Genomic DNA, 22982 nt, shown 5'->3' on the forward strand with positions numbered 1-22982 from the left:
CATCCTCCACAAAGCTCCAGGCAGCGGAGGCCACCTCCAAGGGGCAGATCCATTACCAACCAATTCATTACCCCTCCCTGAAATCAAGTCTTACAGATTGAACAGTGGTGCACTGAAGCCAAATTCAAGACTGAAAAATGTCAAAGCCCAGCCTGCCAGCTTAATGAAATGCTGGCACGGAGGGGAGGGGCTGGGCTCAGCCCCGCCCCCAGCAGACCCAGAATGATGCTGTCAGTGACGTCATTCACCCCATCGGGTGTCCGGAGAAGCTTCTGGCCTGGGCTCCGCTGTCTGGTCCATAGGACCAGATCCAAGCCGTCCAGGCCAGTGGGGCAGGTGGGCCTGGCTCCCCGGGCTCTGGGCTGCTCAGAGGGAAGCTGGTCAAAGCAGGGGTGAGTCAGGGGCCCACCTCTGGGCCTATGGCTGGGGGCTCAGCCAAGGCCAGACCTACAGGAGGACTACATTTCCCAGAGTCCCCCAGGTACCCCCCCCCACCCCCGAGCGAGCCATTGGGAGATTTAAATAGCCCAGGCCCGAGGCAGCCAGGCCCCAGCTGTGGACGCGTCTGCCTCCCGGTGGCTCCATTGGCGCTGGCCGGCACTGGGGGGCTCGATTGGCTGCCCAGCTGGCACTGACATTCCCCAGGAGCCGGGTGGCAGCCGGAGGTAAACAGCCATGTGCAGGCCTGCTCTCTATATTTAACAGCTGCTGAGGAGCCGGCAGGGAGGCAGAGAGCAGGGGCGGCTCCGGCGTCTTTGGGGGAGAAGGGCCTCACGGCCAGGCTAGTACCAGCCCTTGCCAGGAGATCGTCAACAATGCCCGCCTCCCAGAGCCGGGCCCGGGCCCGGGACCGTAGCAACGTCCTCAACCGAGCCGAGTTCCTGTCCCTGAACCAGCCCCCCAAGGGGGCCCCCGAGCCCCGCAGCTCGGGCAGGAAGGCCTCGGGCCCCTCGACGCAGCCCCCAGCCCCTGGGGACGGGGCCCGCGAGCGGCGCCAGTCCCAGCAGTTGCCTGAGGAGGACTGCATGCAGCTGAACCCCTCCTTCAAGGGCATCGCCTTCAACTCCCTGCTGGCCATTGACATCTGCATGTCCAAGCGCCTGGGGGTGTGTGCCGGCCGGGCCGCGTCCTGGGCCAGCGCCCGCTCCATGGTCAAGCTCATCGGCATCACGGGCCACGGCATCCCCTGGATCGGGGGCACCATCCTCTGCCTGGTGAAGAGCAGCACGCTGGCCGGCCAGGAGGTGCTCATGAACCTGCTTCTGGGTGAGTGCACCCGCCCGTCGTCCACCACCCACCCAGCCAGGCCTTGTGGAGGGAGCTGGACCCACCCCGCCCCTGCCAGGGCCAGCGGTGCCCCTCAGAAACTGACTGGAACAATCTAATGAGGTTAGCAGGAAGGGTGCCCCAGAAACAGGCAAGCCTCTGGCTTGGGGAAAGAGGGAGCTGAGGATGTCCAGACCATAGTCCCCTGCAAAGTGGGAGCCTTGAGAATGCAGAGCCCCAGCGGGAACTTCTGAGGAAGAGCCCTGCCCTGGGCAAAGCACATCGCTGCCCAGAAGCAACTTGGAGTGGGTGCCGGAGGCCTTGAGGGATGTGTCTGGGAGTCTGGCGGGTGCTCTGGAGTGGGGTGTCTAACCCTGTCACTCCCATCCCATGGATAGGTCCTTGAGTTCCTAGGCTGCTTGCAGGCAGCAGTTGGGAGCTGCCCACCCCCCCACCCTGCTTGGCTCAGGGACCCTGAAAGTTTCCCAGGATCCCTGGTGGGTGCAGGGGTCCAGTCTGGGGCTCCCACCCGCTCAGGGCCTCCTGGAGTGCTTACCTGCCCCTTCCCTTGGCGAGTCGCTGGAGGAGAGGACCTGGGGAGCTTTGGTTTGTTTGCAAAGTCTTTGCCACCGGCGTCTTTCGGTCGAGCACTGCCCCGTGCCAGGTGCCACGTGGGCCCATGTGGAAGGCAGGCCCTCCCCTCTACCCAGGAGGTGATGCCCAGCCCCCATCTGGCCCACCCTCCAGGCGCCTCCAGATCCCTGAGGTGCTTGGGCCCCTCTGCTGCCACCCTCCAAGCTGGGCCATGTTAATCTCCGGGCCCTTCTCAGCACAGCCACCATTTGGGACACAAGTGGGGGGCGAGGGGGCATGGCTCAGGCTAAGCCAACACTGACAAGGGGTCCCAGTACCGAAGGGGTGTGGGTTGGGCCCCTGAGAACTGCCATCCAGGGGAAGTTACAGTAACTGTGAGTCTTCCCGCTCGGGTCTCAGAGCATCTGGGGTGGGTGCTGCTGGTGGGATGTGGGGAGGGAGAAGTAGCAGACGTTCGTGCAGGAGATGCCGGGTCTGGTACATCAGTGTTTTCTTGTTCTTATTCCTAAATGATCCGTGTTACTTGCTGTTATTCCCAAATAAGCAGTCGCAACGTGGCTGCTGCTCTTACCGTTCCCACTTCACAAATGAGGAAATTGAGGCTCCTGTAAATAAAGCAACCTGGCCAAGACTTCAGAACTTGAGATTTGCACCAAGTCCTGCCTGACATCCTGGCCTGTGCTCTTTCTGGGCACCTGGAAAGCCCTGGGCTTGGGATGGAGGGGCAGAGCACGGTGGCCCAGGTGCCAGGCCGGGGGGCTTTGGGGGGCAGTGCATAACCGTGGTCTTGTCATCTAGTGCCCGTTGAAGCCTCAGACAGAGCGGTGACTCAAGAAAACTGGGAAGGGGGTGCGGTCAGGTTGCCTGGTGTCCAAGGACGAGCGTGGGAAAGTGTCCTTGAGCTTCTCTCTCAACCCCGCTCCCTAGACCCACCTGCACGGTCCGTGTGTGATGCTGGAAGTGGTGAAGCTGTACTGGTGATTCATTCAGCACTTACTATATGCCTGGTTTTTCATAAACCACATCATCATGTATCATCCTCACCACAACCCCCAGGGAGAAGCTGCTATGCTCCCTGTTTAAAGAGGGAGAAACTGAGGCACACAGAGACGCTTTGCCCTCAACCATGTGGCTAGTTGGTGATGGAGCCAGGACTGGAGCTGACATAACTCTGGCTGGTCGGGACGAGGCTTCTGGCTTTTACCAGCAACCAGATTCTATGGACACAAAGTTGTTTGTTTCGTAGGACAGAGAGCAGGATTCGAGAAATCTCCCTTCTTGAACAAGGACAGTTGTCTCTCAGTTTTTAAAACATCATTTAGTGAGCTCCACTTAGATACCAAGTACTATGCTATGGATGTCTTGTATTTTATGATGTTAAAATCTTTTTAATGACCGTATAATGTAAATTTCAATATACCCACTACACAGATGAGTTAACTGAGGCTCAGGGGAGTCGAGGGATTTGTCCAACCCCACATATCTGTAAGTGGTAGACCCAGGAACCAAGACAAGTCCTCTAGGCTGCAAACCCCTTGCCTTCCCGCTCACTTTTGGTCTGCAGGCCGGGCAGACCAGTGCACATTGAGGAGTTACCTGCAGAGAGGTCTCCCTTTTACCAGCACTTTTGCTGGCGTATCCAGGTACCAAGACCACGGAGGAAAAAAGAGCCCGGCCTAGAGAAACTGCTCAGAGCAGGCGGGGTGGTCTGTAGACCTGCATTCTTGGTGGGGATGTGGACCCAGAAAAGCAGCAAATAACTAAGGTGGGTTGATACCATGGCTCTGACCTGGCCTGCCAAGAGCGGCTGCCCACACTGCCTTCTGCCCAGGGATGACAGACCAACCTTGAGGGAAAAACTGCACAGACCAGTCTATTCTTTAGTCTTCGGGACCCTGGGCATGGGGTCAGGGGCTTTCAACCCTGGAGCTCTGAGGTTGGAATGGACTTGTCCTGGTCCTCACTCTAACCCTTACTCACTCTGGTCAAGTCAGGTCCCATCGCTGAGCCTCAGTTTCTTCATCTGTACATGGGGCGTCAGACCTGTGGTGGGGATTCAAGAGGAGCTGGCCAAGGACCAGGGACAGTGGGCGGCAGGTGGACGTGGACACTGCAGGGTCCAGAGGGATGAGGGGCCCAGCCCGGTCCTGCCTGCCTACTCTGAGCACCAGGGATCCAGCAGAATCCTGGGGGCAGAGCCTCCATGGTACCACTGGGACCTGGGCTCTCCTTGGCCCCAAAGGGGAAAACTCAGGAGCCTTGGGAAATGGAGCTCCAGCCACTGGACCCGGGAGAGTCCCAACTGGGCCGGGAGGAAGTCCTCCCTTCTGCTCCCTGAAATCTGCCTCCCTTGCCGGGGGCTGTGATGTGTTACACAGACTCTGGAAGCCTCAAAGCCAAAAGGGGTCTTAGCAGCTGGCACGGGCTTGGCTCCAGAGTTGGCCAGACCTGGGGGCACATCCCAGCCCTGCTGTGGGAACTGGGGCAAGTGACTTGGCCTCTCTGAGCCTCATTTTCCTCATCTGTCTAATGGGTTGCTAGGATACTTCCCTGAAGAATTACACATGGCACATACCCACGCCAGTTAATGCTTGTGGAACGCAATCAGCATTAGCAACCTCATCACTATTGCCATAGTCAAAAGAAGTCCCAGGTCCAGGGGCGATCCAGGTCCCCTCCAAGCTTCAGGCACCTGTGACGTGACCTGATTCCCCCCTTTGTCCTCTCTCTGCAATGCCTAGCTCGATGATCCCAAAGTAGGCAGGTAATAGGGGACCTGGGCCATTCCCGTTCACCAGACCTATCCTGGTTTCCCCCTGGGCCCATCCTCAGCAGGAAATGGTTTCCATGTCTTACTTCCATGATCTATAAAATAATCTTAATTGAAATGTCCCTGATTATGAAAATTGTATATTCCTTTTTTTCTATGTCATTTTTCATTGTGGGAAAATAGACATAACCTAGAACTTAGCGTTCCAGCCATTTTTAAGTGTACACCAGTTTGCAGTACAGGCTTCCGAGGTGGCTCAGCGGTGAAGAACCTACCTGCCAACGCAGAGGACCTGGCTTCCGTCCCTGGGTCGGAAAGATCCCCAGGAGAAGGAATATTCTTGCCCTGAGAACCCCATGGACAGAGGAGCCCAGCAGGGCTACAGTCCATAGAGTCAGAGATGACTTAGCGACTAAACAGCACATTCACATTGTTGAGCAGCCACCACCATCATCTCCAGAACCTGACCATCTTCCCAAACTGAACCTCTATGTCCATAAACACCAACTCCCCACTCCCCCTGCCCCAGCACCCAGCACCCACACTTTCTGTTTCTATGAATCTGATTCACCTAGGGACCTCGTGTCGGTGGCACCACACAGCATCTGTCTAGTGTCTGACTTGTTTCCCTAAGTACCCTGTCCGCAGGGTGAATCCGTACTGTAGCAGATGTCAGCGTCTCCTTCTTTAAGGCTGAATGATGCTCCATGGTGTGGATGGACCACGTTTTGTTTCTCCAACATCTGTTAGTGGACCCTTGGGTTGCTTCTAGCTTCTGGCTATTGTGAATAATGCTGCTCTGAACACGAGGGTACAAATATCTGTACAAACCCACGCTTTCGATTCTTATGGGTGTACACCCAGGATGTAATTGCTGGAACAGATGGTAACCCCAGGTTTAATTTTTGAAGAACCCCCCAGGCTGTTTTCCACAGCAGAAGAACTGTTTTACATTCCTGCCACCTGTGCACAAAAGCTCCAATTTCTCCACAAGTGTTCTTGGCCAGCACTTTAAAAAAAAAAAAATAATAGCTGTTTTAATGGATGTGAAAAGTGGTGTCTCATGCTTCCTTAGTGATAAATATGGAGAAGGCAGTGGCACCCCACTCTAGTACTCTCGCCTGGAAAATCCCATGGACGGAGGAGCCTGGTGGGCTGCAGTCCATGGGGTTGCTAAGAGTCGGACATGACTGAGCAACTTCACTTTCACTTTTCACTTTCATGCATTGGAGAAGGAAATGGCAACCCACTCCAGTGTTCTTGCCTGGAGAATCCCAGGGATGGGGGAGCCTGGTGGGCTGCTGTCTATAGGGCCACACAGAGTAAGACAGGACTGAAGCGACTTAGCAGCAGCAGCAGCAGTGATAAGTGGTGTTGAACGCCTTTTCATTATATATCCTTACGATGAGGAAAATTCAAACCAGGACAGATGACAAAGCAAGGGAGGAATTCCTTGGTGGTCCAGTGGTTAAATCTCCAAGCTTTCAGTGCAGGGGATGAAGGTTCAATACCTGGTCAGGGAACTAAGATCCTGCATGCCTTGAGGCCAGAAAAAAATTTTAGTTAAAAAAAAAAGAATGTCTCCCTTAAGCCCCTTCCTCAGGAATAACCACCGCTGCTGTTTGGGTCATGAGCCTCTGGATGTTTCTCTTTGCTTCTAAAATGACCTCCTGCCGTGTTTTGCCCAGCTTGGCCTCGTTCTCACGGCCCTTTCAGGCCTGCTGGGCCACGTACCTCCCATCTGGGCCCCCTGAATCCCTTCACATCAAGCATGAGGGGTTGAGAAACCAGAACCAACTCCTTCAGCCTAGCAGCACTCCCCCGCCAACTCCCCACAAGCATCTCACAGCATCCCCTCCCCCCACCCAGCCCCTGCTCACCCCCCCCCAATAATCTGTTCTGTCAGCTCCCCCACCTCCGGCCCCCAAGCCCTGCTCTGGGGGACAGCTTAGGTGACAAGCCCTCTGTGGGGCTTGCATAGCCTGTCCCTGGTTGATGGATATTTAGACTGATCCTAAACCCTCACTGTCGGGAGCACTCCGGCTAGAGACGCCAGCTCAGCTCCACAGAGAGAGAACATTCTCCACCCTTCCTGTCTCATCATCTCAGTGCGGCTCAGCTAAAAGGTCCCTCCAGTTGGCCTCTGGCCACCCCCAGATGGGGTCAGGGCCCCCTTGTTGGGAGGGAGCCACTGGGGGGTCCTCTTCTGTGTCACCGCACTCCCCCAGCCAAGCCTGGTGCCCTTCGACTTCTATCTATACCCATGGTTTTGCTTTCCTTGCACCCAGGAGGTCTTCTGAGATGAATCAAGCCACTTTAATATCTGGGTTCTTCAGGTGAGAATTAGGGAAACCTGCAAAGTTCTAGAACTCGCTTAGAGTCATGCCGGCCAGGGGAGTTAGGGACAGACCGGGACACTCCTGTCAGCCCCCCAACCCTGGGCACCGAGGGCTGGGGCAGGGTGTGTGACTGAAGACAGGGCCACTGTGGTCAGGAGAGATGCCTGGTTTGTACACACACACACACACACACACACACACACACTGCTCACACCAACATAGCAGAGGTCCCAGTGCCAAATGCCTGGAGTGTTTCTGCCTCTTCTCAGGGTTTCCCTTCCATCAACCTCTCTGCTCACTGCCCACGTCCCCAGAGCTGTGTTCTTCTAGAACAGTGCGCTGGTTTTTAAAATAACTGTTGTGTGCGCGTACGCACGCCCTAAAACACACAAGGCATAAAATTTGCCATAAGTGTCCAGTTCAATGGCATTAAGTTGTACAACCATGCCCACCACCCATATCCTGAATTTCTTTCATCTTCTCCAGCTGAAATTCTGCACCCATTAAGCACTAACTCCCCAGCCCCTGGCATCCTCTAATCTATCTTCTCTCTCTATGAATCTGCCCGTCCTAAGGACCTCATGAAAGTGGAATCATGCAGTATTTGTCCTTTTGTAAAAATAACTTTTTAAAAACGCACACAGATCATGCCTCTTCACGGTCAGAAAAAAAATGTTAATGCAGAATTACAAAAAGACAACAAAAATGAGCCTCATCCTCCCACCCAGTGAGAATCACAGTTAGTTAACATTTAGTGCGGTGACTTCCAGACTCTTTTCACCACGTATAGACACATTTACATCTTAATTTTACAAAAACAGCATTATCCTACTGTAAATCCGGTGTGGTCATTGGCCTTTTCCACTTAAACCCCAGAGCTGTCCTTCCGTGGCTATAAATACACATCTGCTTCATCATTCGCAGCGGCCCCAGAGCGCTCCGTCGTCTAGACTTGGCCGCAGTCTGGCCCATCTGTCTCCGACTCAAGGGCATCGGGTTGGTTTGGGGTTTTCAGCATCACGAAGGATGCTGCAGTGGACATCTTGACCATGAATCGTGGGGCACATCCCTAACTATTTCCCAGGGAGACAGTCCTACCCATGGAAGGGCTGAGTCAAGGGAGGCCTGCCATAGAGACTTCTGAGTCTGAATCCAAAGCCCTTCAGAAAGTTTAGACCGATTTACACCACCACCACCATCCTAGAACGCTAACCGGGCTGTTTCCCAGATTCCTAGAGGGAATGGAATGGGAGAGCAGAGGCCAGAGGAGTGGGTACCCCTCCTCCCAGCTCCAGGCAGTAAGAGATGTCGGTACTGTCTGTTCCTTGCGGGGTCCCCAGCTGCCCCTTCCTGTCCCCGGCCTGCCCTGCTGCTGAACTAGTCCCATGGTGGGCATCTCAGGGGGAGCAGCCAAGCTCGAGGGACCAGGAGGGACCACCCCAGCAGCACCCCCCGCTCCTGCCCACCAGAGTGGGAGAGAAGGTGAGCGCCAAGGCAGATTCTTTTCGCCTCTGAGGCATCCGCACGGCGGGTAATAGTTGTGCTTCCTGCAAAGGGATTTAGGCATCTGAGCCACCCGCCTGGTGAGAGGGGCAGGGAGTGGAGATTGTTGGTGGGGCCCAGCCCTGCAGACCAGGCAGCCTTTAGAGTAGCTTCTGGAATGACCCCCATTCTATCAATGAAGGGAGGAAGCTCAGCGGGAGAGCTGTGCCAAGGTCATGAAATTCACAAGCAGCCAACCTTGAGGCCCGCCTCTGATCCTGGAGCCCAGGTGCGCAGCCTCTGCCCTACTTGATGGCGGTGAGCAGAGGCCCAGGGAGGTTAGGCCACCAGCCTGGGTCACACAGCGCTGCAGTTCTGGCCCCTGAACTTGCTGCCAAGCAGACCTGTCCCCACAGGCGGGGCGCCCTGCCTCCCTCCCGGTCCAGAAAGAAATATAGGTCAGGGACCTCGACCTGCCATGTGAGCAGAATTCACGGAACCTTGAGTGACGGAGCCATTTGCTTCTATTTCTGGGCGCCAGAGTATGTGCTGACGTGTTAGAATCAGTCACAAGAGGGCTGGCCACGGTGCTGGGGGAGGGGAAGGCAGCCTGGGGGGGCAGTGGGAGGAGCTTGTGGGGGAGGCCCCAGGGCCATCGGCTCTGCTGGGGAGCCATCCCCCCACAGCCTCCTCTACACCCAACCCTCAAAACCTGGCAGCAGGCAATAGTAGGGGGAGAGACCACGGGCTCATCACACCTGTAGAGAAGCCCCCTGTCTAATTTACTGCCCATCTCTGCACCCCACCTGCCCCCAGTCATCTGGTACCCTGCCAGCCTGGGGCACCAGCCCCAGGCCTGGCCCTAGCCTAACATACTCAGGAAGCAGTGGGACCCAAGATCTATAGGTCAAGTGAATGAATGAAGGACCCGAGAAGCCCAGGGTGGAGGGGCAGTTTTCACCTCATTATGGCCTCAAGGGACAGAGCCAGCCAAAAATAGCAGATTTCCAAAGGCCCAGATGTGGGGTTTTCAAATCATGGCACACAGCCAGCCTCAGAAGCCTCTCAGGGGACAGAGGAGGGTCCCCCATTTCCAATAGCCCCAGTGACAGCCATGGGGCTACTTCTCTTATCCGTTCATATCCTGAGTCTCTGTTGTTCAGTCGCTCAGACTCTTTGCGACCTTGGGCTACAGCACGCCAGGCTTCCCTGTCCTTCACCATCTCCCAGAGTTTGCTCAAACTTATGTCTGATTCTTTGCGACCCTGGACTGCAGCATGCCAGGCTTCCCTGTCCTGCACCATCTCCCAGAGTTGCTCAAACTCGTGTCCATTGAATTGGTGATGCCATCCAACCCTGTCATCCTGTTTCTCCCTTCTCCTCCTGCCCTCAGTCTTTCCCAGCATCAGGGTCCTTTCCAATGAGTTGGCTCTTTGCCTCAAGTGGCCAAAGTATTGGAGCTTCAGCTTCAGCATCAGTCCTTCCAGTGAATATTCAGGGTTGATTTCCTTTAGGATTGACTGGTTTGATCTTGCAATCCAAGGGACTCTTAAGAGTCCTTCAGCACCACAATTTGAAAGCATCAATTTTCTGGCACTCAGCCTTCTTTACGGTCCAGCTCTCACATCCCATTGATTACATGACTACTGGAAAAATCATAGCTTTGTCTTACATTGGGAAAAAATGTTTTGCTGCTAAAAAAGTTTGAAAGGTGTGGGTCTAGCTCGATTCCTGGCCCATTGGTCTCGACAGTCCTCGAGGAGAGCTGGGACACCTGGCCTGGGGGCAGCGGGCAGCGAGGCAGAAGCCCACCTGGCCTCCAGCCTCCACATCAGACTGAAGCCCTGAGCCCAGCTCCCCGGTCCCAGGCAGCCCATGGAGAAGCAGATGCTGTCCGTCCCACCTACTTCCTCCTGGAACCCAGAGGCTCCCTCTGGGCACCTCTGCTGCAGTTCACACTCGTCTGGGAAAGCAGATTCCTGCCAGCGAGAGTTTGCCAACTTGCTGAGCCCTGGTTTGCAGCTGAGAAACTTGGTCACTAATTAGATAGATGGCCCACATGGCTTAGATGGTAAAGAATCTGCCTGCAATGTGGGAGACCTGGGTTCAGTCCTTGGGTTGGGAAGATCCCCTGGAGAAGGGAATGGCAGCCCATTCCAGTATTCTTGCCTGGAGAATTCCATGGACAGAAGAGCCTGGCAGACTACAGTCCATGGGCTCACAAAGAGTCAGACACAACTGAGTGACTAATACACACACATACACACACACACCCCCCACATCTTCCTAGTGGCCAGTGTCATGGTTCTGTCTAGGGACCCCATCCTGGTCCACATCAGTCCCACCCCCAAGCCACCAGCCCAGGATGCTGTGGCCTTCCTTCAGGTGCTGAGGGTCTTGGAACCTGGGCCAGATCATTTTGACACTGATGGGACCTCAGAGAAGGAAGTCCTTTTGCTGATGCACCTGCTCAATACCACCCAGCCTCCAGGGTCTGAATGCCTGGCTCAGGCCAGGCTGGGGCTTTGGAGTAACAAGAGCAGTTGTGCCCTCAACCAGCACGTACCGGGCTGTTCTAAGTACTTGGTAGGCACTAGGAGCTCATCTCATCCTGCGAGAACCCTTGTTACAGGTGGGCAGACTGAGGCTCCGACAGGTGAAGGCACTTGTTGAGCCAAGGAGCTGGGACTGGAACCCCACCTGTGACTCTGAAACCTGCACGTTTAACCCCTTACCTGTGAACTGCCTCCTCCCCAGGTGGCGACAGCCTGTCATGAGGTCGGGGAGTGGTCTTTCCGGACTGGAGAGGACTGGCTGCCTCCTCTCGGCCTGGCCTCGTCCCTTCGCTGCTCCGTTGGGCTCAAGGTCCCCGGGGCTCAGATGCCACCACCTTCCTCCAACTTCCACCTGCCCTTTTGGTCCCCTATGTCCTGCTGGGACTGTGGCCTCCATGTCGTGTGGGCTCCAGATTCTCCCAGCCTCAACCTGGGTTAGCAGCCTGCATACTGGAAGGTCTGAGCTCCTGGGAACAAGTTGCCACGCGGAGGGGGCGGGGCATGCAACAAGGTGGGCTCCCTCTGTTAGACTCCTCCCCCTCTCATGGACCGGCAGCCTCTGCATCCACCACTTCCTGCTTCTGCCCCCTCCCTGGGTGGTCCAGGATGGGCAGATATCAGCTGGCCCTATGGCTAATGAGAGGGGCAGGCCCCAGGGAGGGCAGGGCTTCAAATCCCCAACCAAGAGCCCAGACTGCAAGCAGCAACCCTGCAGAGGGCAGGGAGAGAGGATTCCTGCTCTGCCCAGGGAGCGCAGTGTTACCCGGGTGCCTGGACTTCCAGCCCAGGGACCACCAGATAAATACCCCGGGACACTCCAGACACTGCAGCTGGCCAGTTTCAAAAGCAGGTTACAGAACGGTGTGTGTGGAGCACGTCACAGCTTTTATTAAATCAACCCTCTGTAGGTGGAGAGAAGGTTCTGGGATAGTGGCTATCTCTGGGTGGCAGAATTACAGGCGATTTAAAATTTTATTTTGTCTCCTGTTTTGTAAGTTTTCTACAGTGAACATCAATTGTGTCATTTTTTTCCCAAAGATTTTTTTTTTCCCGTTTCTGAACAAGAACGATTGCAGGGCAACAATTTCAGTTATCTCCTGCGAAGTTTCCAGGAAAGCTGTCAGCGCCAGGCTGCCCTGATCTGTCGTTTGATACTAATCTTCCACTTTTCACTGGCTCCCCCTGTGTGCCAGGCACTGGGGGGGACCACCTCGTCTGGTCTTCTGGGGAATCCCTGTTGTAGCCCTGACCTCTTATGTCCCCCAAGCCCTTCCGTCCCAAGCAAACCCGGGACAGGCAGTTGCCCTGCAGGCACCGCGCCAGACCTCCTCTGGGTGCAGGTGGTTGTAATCTTGCCTTAGCGGTGAAAGAAGTTAGGTGACTTGCCCAAGGTCACAGGAGGCTCCAAGGCTGGGGCTCAAATCTGGGTCTCTGGGACACTTGTGAGCCCCCACCTTGGCTGCCTGGGTGAAACGGGGGCCTTGGCTTGGGGCCTTCGTCTAACGGCCCAGAGAGGCAGGGCATCCTCTCCAAGGCCACACAGCGGGGTGCTGGCGGGGGCCGAATGGACAGATTCGTGTCTCCCCTAGGCTCCCCAAATGGGAAAGAGCCCACCCCTCTGCCCCCGGCCAGGACTCAGCTAACACGTGGAGACCTGCCTTCTGTGTCTGATGCTGGGCAGAAGCCAGTGAACAAAACAGACACAGCTTGGCCCCATCTCCACGAAGGGATGATGCGAGGGAGGGAGTGAGAGCTGACGAGGAGCTGCTCACTGCCCATCAGGGAAGCACGGTGAGGATGACGGAGAGGAAGTCAGAGGGAGGGGAAAGGGAGCATCCAGAAAGAAAGAGGAGCAGAGTAGGATGCTCAACCTCCAGGGCTCCGTCTCGTCCCTGTAAAGGGAGGGCAACAGGGCTCCGCTGCCGTGGGAAACAGTTTGGTGGCTTCTCAGAAAGTTACACATCGTTACTGCACGATTGGGGAGCTTCCCTGGTGGCTCAGCTGGTAAAGAATCCGCCTGCAATGCAGGAGACCTGGATTCGATCCCCAGGTTGGGAAGATTCCCTGGAGAAGGGAACGGCTACCCACTCCAGTACTCTGGCCTGGAGAATTCCATGGACTGTACAGTCCATGGGGTCACAAAGAGTCGGATACAATTGAGTGACTTTCACTTCACTGCATGATGGAGCAATTCCACCCGTAGGAATGTGCCCCCAAAGAACTGCAAACAGGTTCTCAACCAATCCTCGTCCACAAATGTTCATAGCAGCATTATTCACCACAGCCGAAAGGGGCAGACCACCCAGATGCCACCAACAGATGAATGGATAAAAAAAAATTGTGGCAGGTCCAGACAATGGAATAATAGGCAGCCATAAAAAAGGAGTGGAAGTTTTGATGCCAGCTGCAACATATATGGGCCTCAAAAACATTATGGTATGGGAAAGAAGCCAGACTCAAAAGGTCTCACATTGTACGACTCCATTCGTATGAAATGTAGGGAACAGGCAAGTCCACAGAGCCGAAGGCAACTCAGGGGTTGCCAGAGGCTGGGGGAGGGCGGATGGGGACCGATGGCTTAATGGGGACTGGGTTTCCTTTTGGGTGATGAAAATGCTTTGGAACTCGATGGAGGAGGGTGTTTGCCCAACATTGTGGATGGTTAGTTGTATTAATAGTTAGTGTTAGTTGCTCAGTCATGTCCAACTCTTTGCAGTAGCCCACCAGGCTCTTCTGTCCATGGGATTCTCCAGGCAAGCATACCGGGGTGGGTTGCCACTTCCTCCTCCAGGGGATCTTCCCAACCCAGGAATTGAACCCATATCTCCTGCAATGCAAGGAGATTCTTTAAAGTCCGAGCCACCAGGGAGGCAATTGTACACATGAATCTCACTTCAACTTAGAAAAGATAGGTATGGTGACACCCTGTTCTTGGTACTGGAGGGGACTTCACTGAAGTTCTTAGGGAAAAACCAGCAGCCCAGAGCCCCTTTGGTCAGGATGAGATTCTCCAGGTGCCCACAGTGGCCCACAAGACCCCTGCTCACCACTCTCTCATTCAGCACCTTTACCTGTCCGAACTCCCCAGGGAGGGCTTCGCTAGTGGCTCAATGGGAAAGAATCCACCTGCCAATGCAGGAGATGCAGGAGACATGGGTTTGATCCCTGGGTTGGGAAGATCCCCTGGAGGAGGGCATGGCAACCCACCCCGGTATGCTTGCCTGGAGAATCCCACAGACAGAGGAGCCTGGCGGGCTACAGCCCATGGGGTGGCAAGTATCAGACATGACTTAGGGACTAAACCACCACCGCCATATCCCAGGGAAGTGTGTTCCAGGGAGAGGGAACAGCCACAGGCGAAGGCCCCGAGGTGGAAACCTTGCTGGGAGGTCCAAGTGGCCCAAGTGAGGAGGCGGTAGGGTGGGAGGGGGCAGGGTGGCGCTGACGACCTGGGGGCCCCCCTCTCTCCCACCCGCAGCCCTGCTCCTGGACATCATGACGGTGGCCGGCGTGCAGAAGCTCATCAAGCGGCGTGGCCCGTTCGAGTCGAGCCCCAGCCTCCTGGACTACCTCACCATGGACGTGTATGCCTTCCCCGCCGGGCACGCCAGCCGCGCGGCCATGGTGTCCAAGTTCTTCCTGAGCCACCTGGTGCTGGCCGTGCCGCTGCGCGTCCTGCTGGTGCTCTGGGCCCTGTGCGTGGGGCTGTCGCGGGTCATGATTGGCCGCCACCACATCACCGATGTCCTCTCCGGCTTCGCCATCGGCTACTTCCAGTTCCGCCTGGTTGAGCTGGTGTGGATGTCCTCCAACACCTGCCAGATGCTCATCTCCGCCTGGTGAGCCACCCGTCCGCGGGGTGGCCCGTCGGAGGAAACGGGGCTGTCAAGGGAGGGGGGAACCGGGCCGCCCCAGCTCATCCCCTCACCCCCATCGTGGTTGGAGGCTGGTGACGTCAGGCCGACACGCCAGCGACCATCCCATCCCTCCCACTGTGCGGGGTGCCCCCTGCCCCCTTAATCAGACTCTGAGTCCCTCTGTAGACGAGCTGGGGCCCAGCCGTGGGGCAGCCCTGCTGGGCTTCTGCTCTGGAGGGTACCAGGCCAGAACCACGCGGGGGGCCAAGTCTCGTCTTGTCCTTTCATCACCACGACCGTTGAGTTCCTGGCTGTGCCCACCTCACTGTAGCACGATGCCTGATGAAATACCCACGGCCCACCGCCCAACGCAGGTGCCATCACTATTAACAGTCACCGACAGCTTACTTAGGGCAGCGCTTTCCAAAGGGTGCCCCACCGGACACCAGCCTGCAAGACGCCTTGGGAGGAAAAATGGTCTTGTGGTCAAACAAATTTGGGAAATGCTGCATACACGCTGGACGTCCCCGGGGGCCGGGACTGGCATAAAGGCTCTGACAAGTCCTGCAGAAAAGCTTCTTGTCAAACCTTGTTTAATCCCTGTTTCCTAAACTTATTTGACCACAGAACCCTTTTCTCACGGAACAGCTAGGAACCCTCCAAGGAACCGCGTTGCTCCAGGGGCATTTGGGGAGACGCTGCCCAGGAGCGGAAGGGCCTGAGGCATGAGCTGGCCTCTTCCGGTGCTGGGCCCTGGAGCCCAGGGAGACCAGGTGTCCGGGCTGCTGCCCAGGAAAAGCCTTGGGCGGCAGTGCCGCTTTGGCCCCCAGGGGCCAGACTCTGTGTGACCTAATAGGTCGTGTCCAGGTCAGCCATGCCGGATGTGCAATTCACATGACAATACAGATGACATGCAGCCATCTCGCCTGTGTGGGTGTTTTTCCTTCTCTGATGCAAGTTTCCAGGTGGGAGAGTCCCTGTTAACTTGAAGGTAGGGGAGCCGATTCCTTTACCCCCAGTCAGGCCACAGGGTCAGGTGGTCAGGAAGCAGTGGGCTCCTAGGGCTGAGTTGCCCTTCTCCCTGAGGTCTGTGCTAGGGTTCCCTCCATCCCCAGGCCCTGCACTGGCCACTCTGCCCCAGGGCCTGGTTCTGATCAGTTTGGGAAGCCCCCACCGTGGTGCAAAGGGAGATCTCCCCTGGGGGCCAAGACGCCCCCTTATCCCCTGCTGGCCAGAGCCCTGACCCAAGGATGTGGTCGGTACCAGGACAGGGGAGGCGGGACGAGGGAGACATTAGTGCCAACCAACCGTGGATTCCTGTCCTGGCTGCCGTTAAGGAAGAGCCACAGACTGGCGGCTTAAAACAACCATAGCATGCTCTCTCTCAGTTCTGGAGGTTAGGAGTCCAAACTCAAGGTGTCAAGAGGGCCACACTGCCTCTGAGACTCTGGGTAGAATCCTTCCCCACCTCTTCCGTGGAGGCTCAGACCGTAAAGAATCCGCCTGCAACGCAAGAGACCGAAGTTCAATCCCTGGGTCGAGAAGATCCCCTGGAGAAAGGAATGGCTACCCACTCCAGTATTCTTGCCTGGAAAAGTCCATGGACAGAGAAGCCTGGTGGGCTACAGTCTGTAGGGTGGCAAAGAGTCAGACACGACCCAGCGACTAACCCTTCACTTCCACCTCTTCCGGTTTCTGGTGGTGGCTACATCACTGCAACCCACGCCTCTGTCATTTCGGGGCGTTCTGCCCTCGTCTGTTGTCCGTCTTCTCTTCCTCTTGGACTAGGGCCCACCCCACTCAGAATGGCCTCATCCTAACTTACATCTTAATCATGTCTGCAAAGGCCCTTTCCGGACATGGTCACGTCCGTAGGTGCTGGGAGTCAGGATTGCAATATCTCAGGAAGACACGATTGAACCATAAGAGGCAGGATCCTCTGGGGGAGAGACAACTTCCTCTCCCCGCCTCCCTGCTGGGAGTGGATAGAGATGTGGCCCAAGCCTACCTAAGGGACCAGCTGCTGATGATGAAGGGCGGGGTCTCCTGGGCCCAGAGCACCACCCCCTCTGCTAGGCCCAACCCTCCAGCCTGAATACCTTCTTCTCTAGATCCCACACCCTCAGGGGTCACGGTTCCCCAGGGCCAATCCCCTGTAGGCAGGCCCCAAGCTGCCCCTGCTCACCCTCCCAAGGCTTCTCTCTGGAGCCTCCTTTTCATCCAGACCTGCTGGGGGTGCAAGAGCTCTGCCCCTAGTCTCTGCCCTAAAGGAGCTCAGGGAGGCCAGACTCGGCCGGCCACCATGATATCGTTGTTGTTGTTCAGTGGCTCAGTGGTGTCCGACCCTCTGCGATCCCATGGACTACAGCATGCCAGCCTCCCCTGTCCTCCACTATCTCCCAGAGTTTGCTCAAACTCATGTTCATTGAGCCAGTGATGCCATCCAACCATCTCATCCTCTTATGTCCCCTTCTCCTCTTCAGTCTTTCCCAGCATCAGGGTCTTTTCCAATGAGTCGACTCTTCATATCAGGTGGCCAAGTATTGGAGCTTCAGCTTCAGCATCAGTCCTTCCAATGAGTATTCAGGGTTGATTTCCTTTAAGATTGCCTGGTTTGACTCTCAAGCGTCTTCTCCAACACTGCAATTCAAAAGCATCATTCTTCAGCGCTTAGCCTTCTTTATGGTCCAACCCTCACATCCGTACATGACTACTATGATGAAGACCCTCAACTTCCAATCTTGAATGCTGGCTGATCCGGGGTCTTCAAAATACATTCTGCATGCTCCCACAGACGCTCCTGGGGGGCGCGTCCATGCGATGCTGAGCAGAAGGGGTGAGGATGGCTTCCTTTGCCCCTTGCCCCCCACCCTTGGGAACCTGGGAGCCTGTCAATGGGGCGAATCTGGCTCCAGCTTTGGACAGGGGACACACTCCCGCTGTGCAAGGCCCACGCCTCCAATGGGCCCCCAGGGCCTCTGCCTCTGCAGGGGTGGGTGGTGGCCTTTAGAGTCTTTAGGATGAGGAAGGGTTTTCTGAAGAACGGAGGGCTCTCAGCAGACCTCCTAAGCTCAGGGTGGGTATTAGAATCCAAGTGCCTAACAGACAGTTAGGAGGATAATCTCCCTGGAGAGGCAGTGGGCAGCTTGCCCAGGAGAAACATCCTGTCCTGCAAAGTGTTAGCAGCACCGGGGGCTCGGGCCAGAGCCAGCGCTGACACAGCGGTCACCTCTCCGAGCCTGGTGTCCTGAACTATCAGACAGGGCTGACAGGGGTCCCTGTGGGGTCGTATGTGACCCAGGGGTGCTCCCCACGGAGGGGCACCTGGTGCAGGGTCCACCCTGCCATCCCGGAAGGATCCTGCCGGCCGGGGGGAGCCCGCAGGAGCAGAGCTGGGCATGGGGGGCAGGGAGGGGCCTGTGACTCCTTCAGGAACACCCCATTCCTGGAGAGACTGGAATGCTCACTCGCCTACGGTTAACGCACTTCAGTGATGGAAGCCAACAGCCGTTCTCACTTTCTTATGGTGAATTATAATATTTGGTTCTTAATGGTAAGCCCATTCTGCATACCTGGGATAAACCCCACGTGGGGTTACCCTAAGTGAAGTGAAGTGAAGTGAAGTCGCTCAGTCGTGGCCGACTCTTTACAACCCCATGGACTACAGCCTATCAGGCTCCTCCGTCCATGGGAGTTTCCAGGCAAGAGTACTGGAGTAGGTTGCCATTTCCTTCTCCAGGGGATCTTCCCTACCCAGGGATCGAACCCGGGTCTCCCGCATTGTGGGCGGACACTTTATCCTCTAAGTCACCAGGGAAGCCCTAACCTTTTCTAAATATCACCGCCTTGGGACTTCCCTGGTGGTCCAGTGGTTAAGGCTCTACCTTCCAATCCAGGGGCTGCAGCTTTCATCCCTGGTGGAGGAGCTAAGAGGCCCCATACCTTGGGGCTAAAGAAACCAAAACATAAAGCAGAAACAATGTTGTAGCAAATTCAATAAAGACTTTAAAAATGGTCCACATCAAAAAAAAAAAATCTTAAAAAAATAAATATCACCGCATGGGATTAGATAAAGATTCTGTTGGGACGTCCCTGGCGGTCCAGTGGTTAAGGCTCCATACTCCCAGTGCAGGGGACACAGGTTTGATTCCTGGGGTGGGGAGGGGTGAGAGCTAAGATCCCACATGGCAAAAAAAAAGAATTTGTTAAAAATGTGTATCCACAGGGGATGTTCACGTTGTCTCCTTGATTTGTTCGCGTCCACTTCGGTTACCAGGGTGAAGTTTGTATCGAGTTGGTTTTATCTCTTTTCACTCCTCTGTATCTGTCCCTCATTCTTAACCTCTCAGAGATCAGCTTGTCCGTGAAACTGGCATTCAAGCTCGTGACTTGGGGCGAGGCGAGGAGGGAGTTTATGGCTTCCTAAGTCCTTCACCTGCCTCATCTCACTGATTCCTCATCATGACCTTGTCCCTACTTCACAAGTGAGGAGACTGAGGCTCTGAGAGGGAAAGTCATTTCTCCAAGGTCACTCAACTAGGACTTGGCCGAGTCAGGATCGGAACCCAGGACCCAGTGGCCTAGGAGCAGAGAATCCTCTGGAAAACAGAAACACAGGGCACCCCACCAACCTTGGAGTGAGGCTTGGACTGATGAAGTGTTGGGCACAGGGGTGGGATGGCTTTTATCACTCTTTTTAAATATATATATTTATGTTTATTTATTTGGCTGCACCAGGTCTCAGTCAACACGCAGGATCTAGTTCCCTGACCAGGGATTGAACCTACGCCCCCTGCATGGGGAACTTGGAGCCTTAGCCACTAGACCACCAAGAAAGCCCCCTGCTTTCTTCTTTTTGCAACAGAGAGTCCAGTCCCACTGTGCCGGATGGCCGCTGGTGCTGTCTGAGCTTGCCCTTGGCCAGACTCTGTGGGCCCCGTCCAGACTGGATGTTGGGTAAGACAGGAACAAGGCCCACCGGCCCCGGTGCAGCCGCAAAGCTCAGCCTCGGTGTGTCCTCCCCGCTTCCTCACTCTGACCCAAACCCACCCCCAGCCCTGTGCGCCCCCACCTGCCCCTCCCCAAGCCCAGAGTCAGTCCTGAACTTGCCCAGCGCCCTCCTGACTCCTGGCATCATCCCCAGGTGTCATGGACAATGTGACCACTTCCCAGAACACAGAAGTTCACCTGGGTTTCTTTTGTCAAGGTCACTGGGATAGTGATCCAAGAGGGGCTCGGGGACAGGCTGGGGGTGGTCTGGGAAGAGTGACCTTGAGGAAGGAGTGCACACATGGGAGTCAGACCCTAAGGGCCCTAAGTTGTTGAGCCCTTCTGAGCCTCAGTTTCCCCCTCTCTAAAATGGGGATAATGCTACCTTGCATAATGCTGGAGCATCCAGAGCTGTGTGGCCCAGGTGGGCACACTGAAGGGTCAAGAAAGGAAGACAGAGCTTCTTGGGCTGCACCCGCCCCCCCCCCCCCAAGAACCACATGTCCCTGCTGGGCACTCAGGCACAGGGCAGGGTACTCTGGGGATCGGGTGAACTGGAACCAAGAGATGGGCACCTATCCATGTCACGGCGGACCCAGTGGCTTCTTTTCACAGATGGGGGCACTGAGGCCCAGGAGGGGTGTCCGGCCCACACCAAGTATGCAAGCACTATGCAGCCTGCTCTGAACCCCACCACCCACCTCGTGCTCCCCGGCTTCAGGCTGTGGGCGGGCGAAGGGCGTGTGAACTGACCCCTCCCACCCTGAGTCTGTCTCATTTCTCCTCCAGGTTGCCCAAAACCTCCTTCCAACAGAGCTGGGATTTAGGGCCAAGGAGGTCACCCCTGCTGACTCTGCATCTTGGTAGGGTCTCTACTGGATTCCTAGTTGTAAAATAAAGAACAGTAAGTTGGGGCTCTGAAGACCCCTGGCAGCTATGGCCTGGCGATGGCGGGCTGGCCTGGGAAAAACCCACTGCCAAGAACACACTATTGTGGTGTTAACAGACTGAACTGTGCCCCCTCACCGCAAATCATATGTCAAAAGCTTAACCCCCAGGACCTCAGAATGTGATTCTATTTGAAGACAGGACCTTTAAAGAGGCAATTAACTTAAAATGAGGTCATTAGGAGGGCCCTTGTCCAATGCACAGGTATCCTTATAAGAAGGAAAGTTGGACATAGACATGCGGAGGGACGACCCCGTGAAGACGTAGGGAGAGCACAGACCTCCACGAGCCAAGGAGAAAGCGAGACTGTTAGTTGCTCAGTTGTGTCCAACTCTTTGGGACCTGTGGACTGTAGCCCACCAGGCTCCTCTGTCCGTGGGATTTCCCAGGCCAGAATATTGGAGTGGGTTGCCATTCCCTTACTCCAGGGGATCTTCCTGACCCAGGGATCGAACCCTGGTCTCCTGCATTGCAGGCAGACTCTTTATCATCTGAGCCACAAGGGAGAGGCCTCCAGCATGGACTTCCAGCCTCCAGGAAATTGAGGGAAAGCATTTCTGTGGTTACAGCCACCCAGTCTGTGGTCCCTTATGGTGGCAGCTCTGGTTTATCAGGTCAGCTGGCCATCACCTGTCACCACAGGAAGAGCAAGCCTCAGGGGAGAATGGGACACAGGTCAGGTGAGTTGGGGATCGGGTGCGACAGGCTGCTTCTGGGCGACATGGGGAGACCACTGAACTAGGAGCTGCCCTGGGGGCGGCTCCTCTCAAGACACCGTCACCTTGTCCTGAGCCCCTGCCAGGGGGAGGCCACTTCCGGGCCGAGGCAATTGGTCCAGTTCAAAGTCCCCAGGTCCCAGCCCCTGCCCTGCCTGGGGAAAACTCCAGAAGGGGCAGGAGAAGGGGACGGCAGGAGCTCAAAAAATGCATGAACTCCAGGATCAGCCCCCATCTGGCTCCAGGAAGAGACAGAACATCTGGCCGCAGCGCTGGGCCCGGCATTTATGTAACCCGCGTGCAGACACACGTGGCTCGCCAGGCAGGCAGGCGAGGCTGGGCCTGGGCCCGGGCCGCACTCCATCTGACCTTCCGCTTGGGAAACGGTCCTCGTAGGGAGAGAGCTGTCGTGAGCCTGCGACGACACCAGGCTGGCATGAGCTGACAGCCAGGGAGCCCTCCCCATGCATCCCAGCCCCCAGCCCCAGCTCGGACACACACGCACGGACACACAGACACGTGGGCAGACTGGCTGGCCTCCACGTTCTCACATGTACAATTACGTGCAGGAGATTTCCAAGCCTCCTTTCAGTTCTAATGTTCTGTAATGTGCGTGTCTGTGGACACTCGCACATCGGACACTTCATGTGCTTGGGTGTCACACATGTGCATGCAAAACAGGAAAACACACACATGATCATCTTTGCACACAGATACATTTATACATTCACTTCCATATCCCAAACACTTCACAGTCGTGCACTGGCTCAAACACGCAGTGAAATCTCTCTACACGTCTTCTGGTGTGCATGCACCCTGGTGACGATGTACACACCTGGCCTTGCATATGTTGATACACACACGTGTGTGCTCTTGCAGGGTGTACACACTTAACCACATCTCATTTCTCTGCATGTCCATTGTTGACAGGTATCAGGCTCACCAGATTAAGCAAATAAAAATAAAGGATCAGGGACTTCCCCAGTGGTCCAGCGGTTTAGAATCTGCTATCCAATGCAGGAGGCACAGGTTCCATCCCTGGTCCAGGAACTAAGATCCCACGTGCTGCGGGGCAACTAAGCCCAGACACCACAATGAAGGACCCTGTGTGTGCCAACACAGATTGCCATGTGCTGCAACTAGGGCCCAATGCAGTCAAACACATTAAAAATATGAATAAATTCTATTACATCTTAAAAAAAAATTTTTAATAGAGGATTCAATCTTTAGGATATAGTGATACTCAAAAACTGTGCGTTTATCTGACATATTTAACCAAGGTGTCTATTTTATCTGGCAACCCAACCCTAATATGTAGTATAGATTCACACACACACACATACACATGAATTCATGAGGCCATCATGAGGCCCAGTCCAGGACATGCTGTTTCCCTGGGAGACCCTCTAAGACCTTCTCTGAGTCTGGTCATTAGAGCCCAGCTCTGGTCTGAGCAGAGCTCCAGG

The 22982-nt window shown here is 55.6% G+C and overlaps 1 protein-coding gene across 2 annotated transcripts; it reads left to right on the forward strand.

Moving 5' to 3' along the window:
- The first annotated feature begins 249 nt into the window (after positions 1–249).
- Positions 250–15783, forward strand: PLPP7 (phospholipid phosphatase 7 (inactive)). 2 transcript variants are annotated; one of them, XM_070799437.1, is made up of 2 exons: positions 250–1389; positions 14485–14616. In XM_070799437.1, the coding sequence occupies exon 1, from the start codon at positions 816–818 to the stop codon at positions 1383–1385; it is 570 nt and encodes a 189-aa protein (XP_070655538.1). In that variant the 5' UTR covers positions 250–815; the 3' UTR covers positions 1386–1389; positions 14485–14616. The 2 variants fall into 2 exon arrangements, with proteins under 2 accessions (XP_070655538.1, XP_070655537.1); XM_070799436.1 differs by having other exon boundaries at positions 265–1266; positions 14485–15783.
- Positions 15784–22982: the final 7199 nt, after the last annotated feature.

This window comes from Bos indicus, chromosome 11 (assembly GCF_029378745.1).
Source record: "Bos indicus isolate NIAB-ARS_2022 breed Sahiwal x Tharparkar chromosome 11, NIAB-ARS_B.indTharparkar_mat_pri_1.0, whole genome shotgun sequence".
Lineage (NCBI taxonomy): Eukaryota > Metazoa > Chordata > Mammalia > Artiodactyla > Bovidae > Bos > Bos indicus.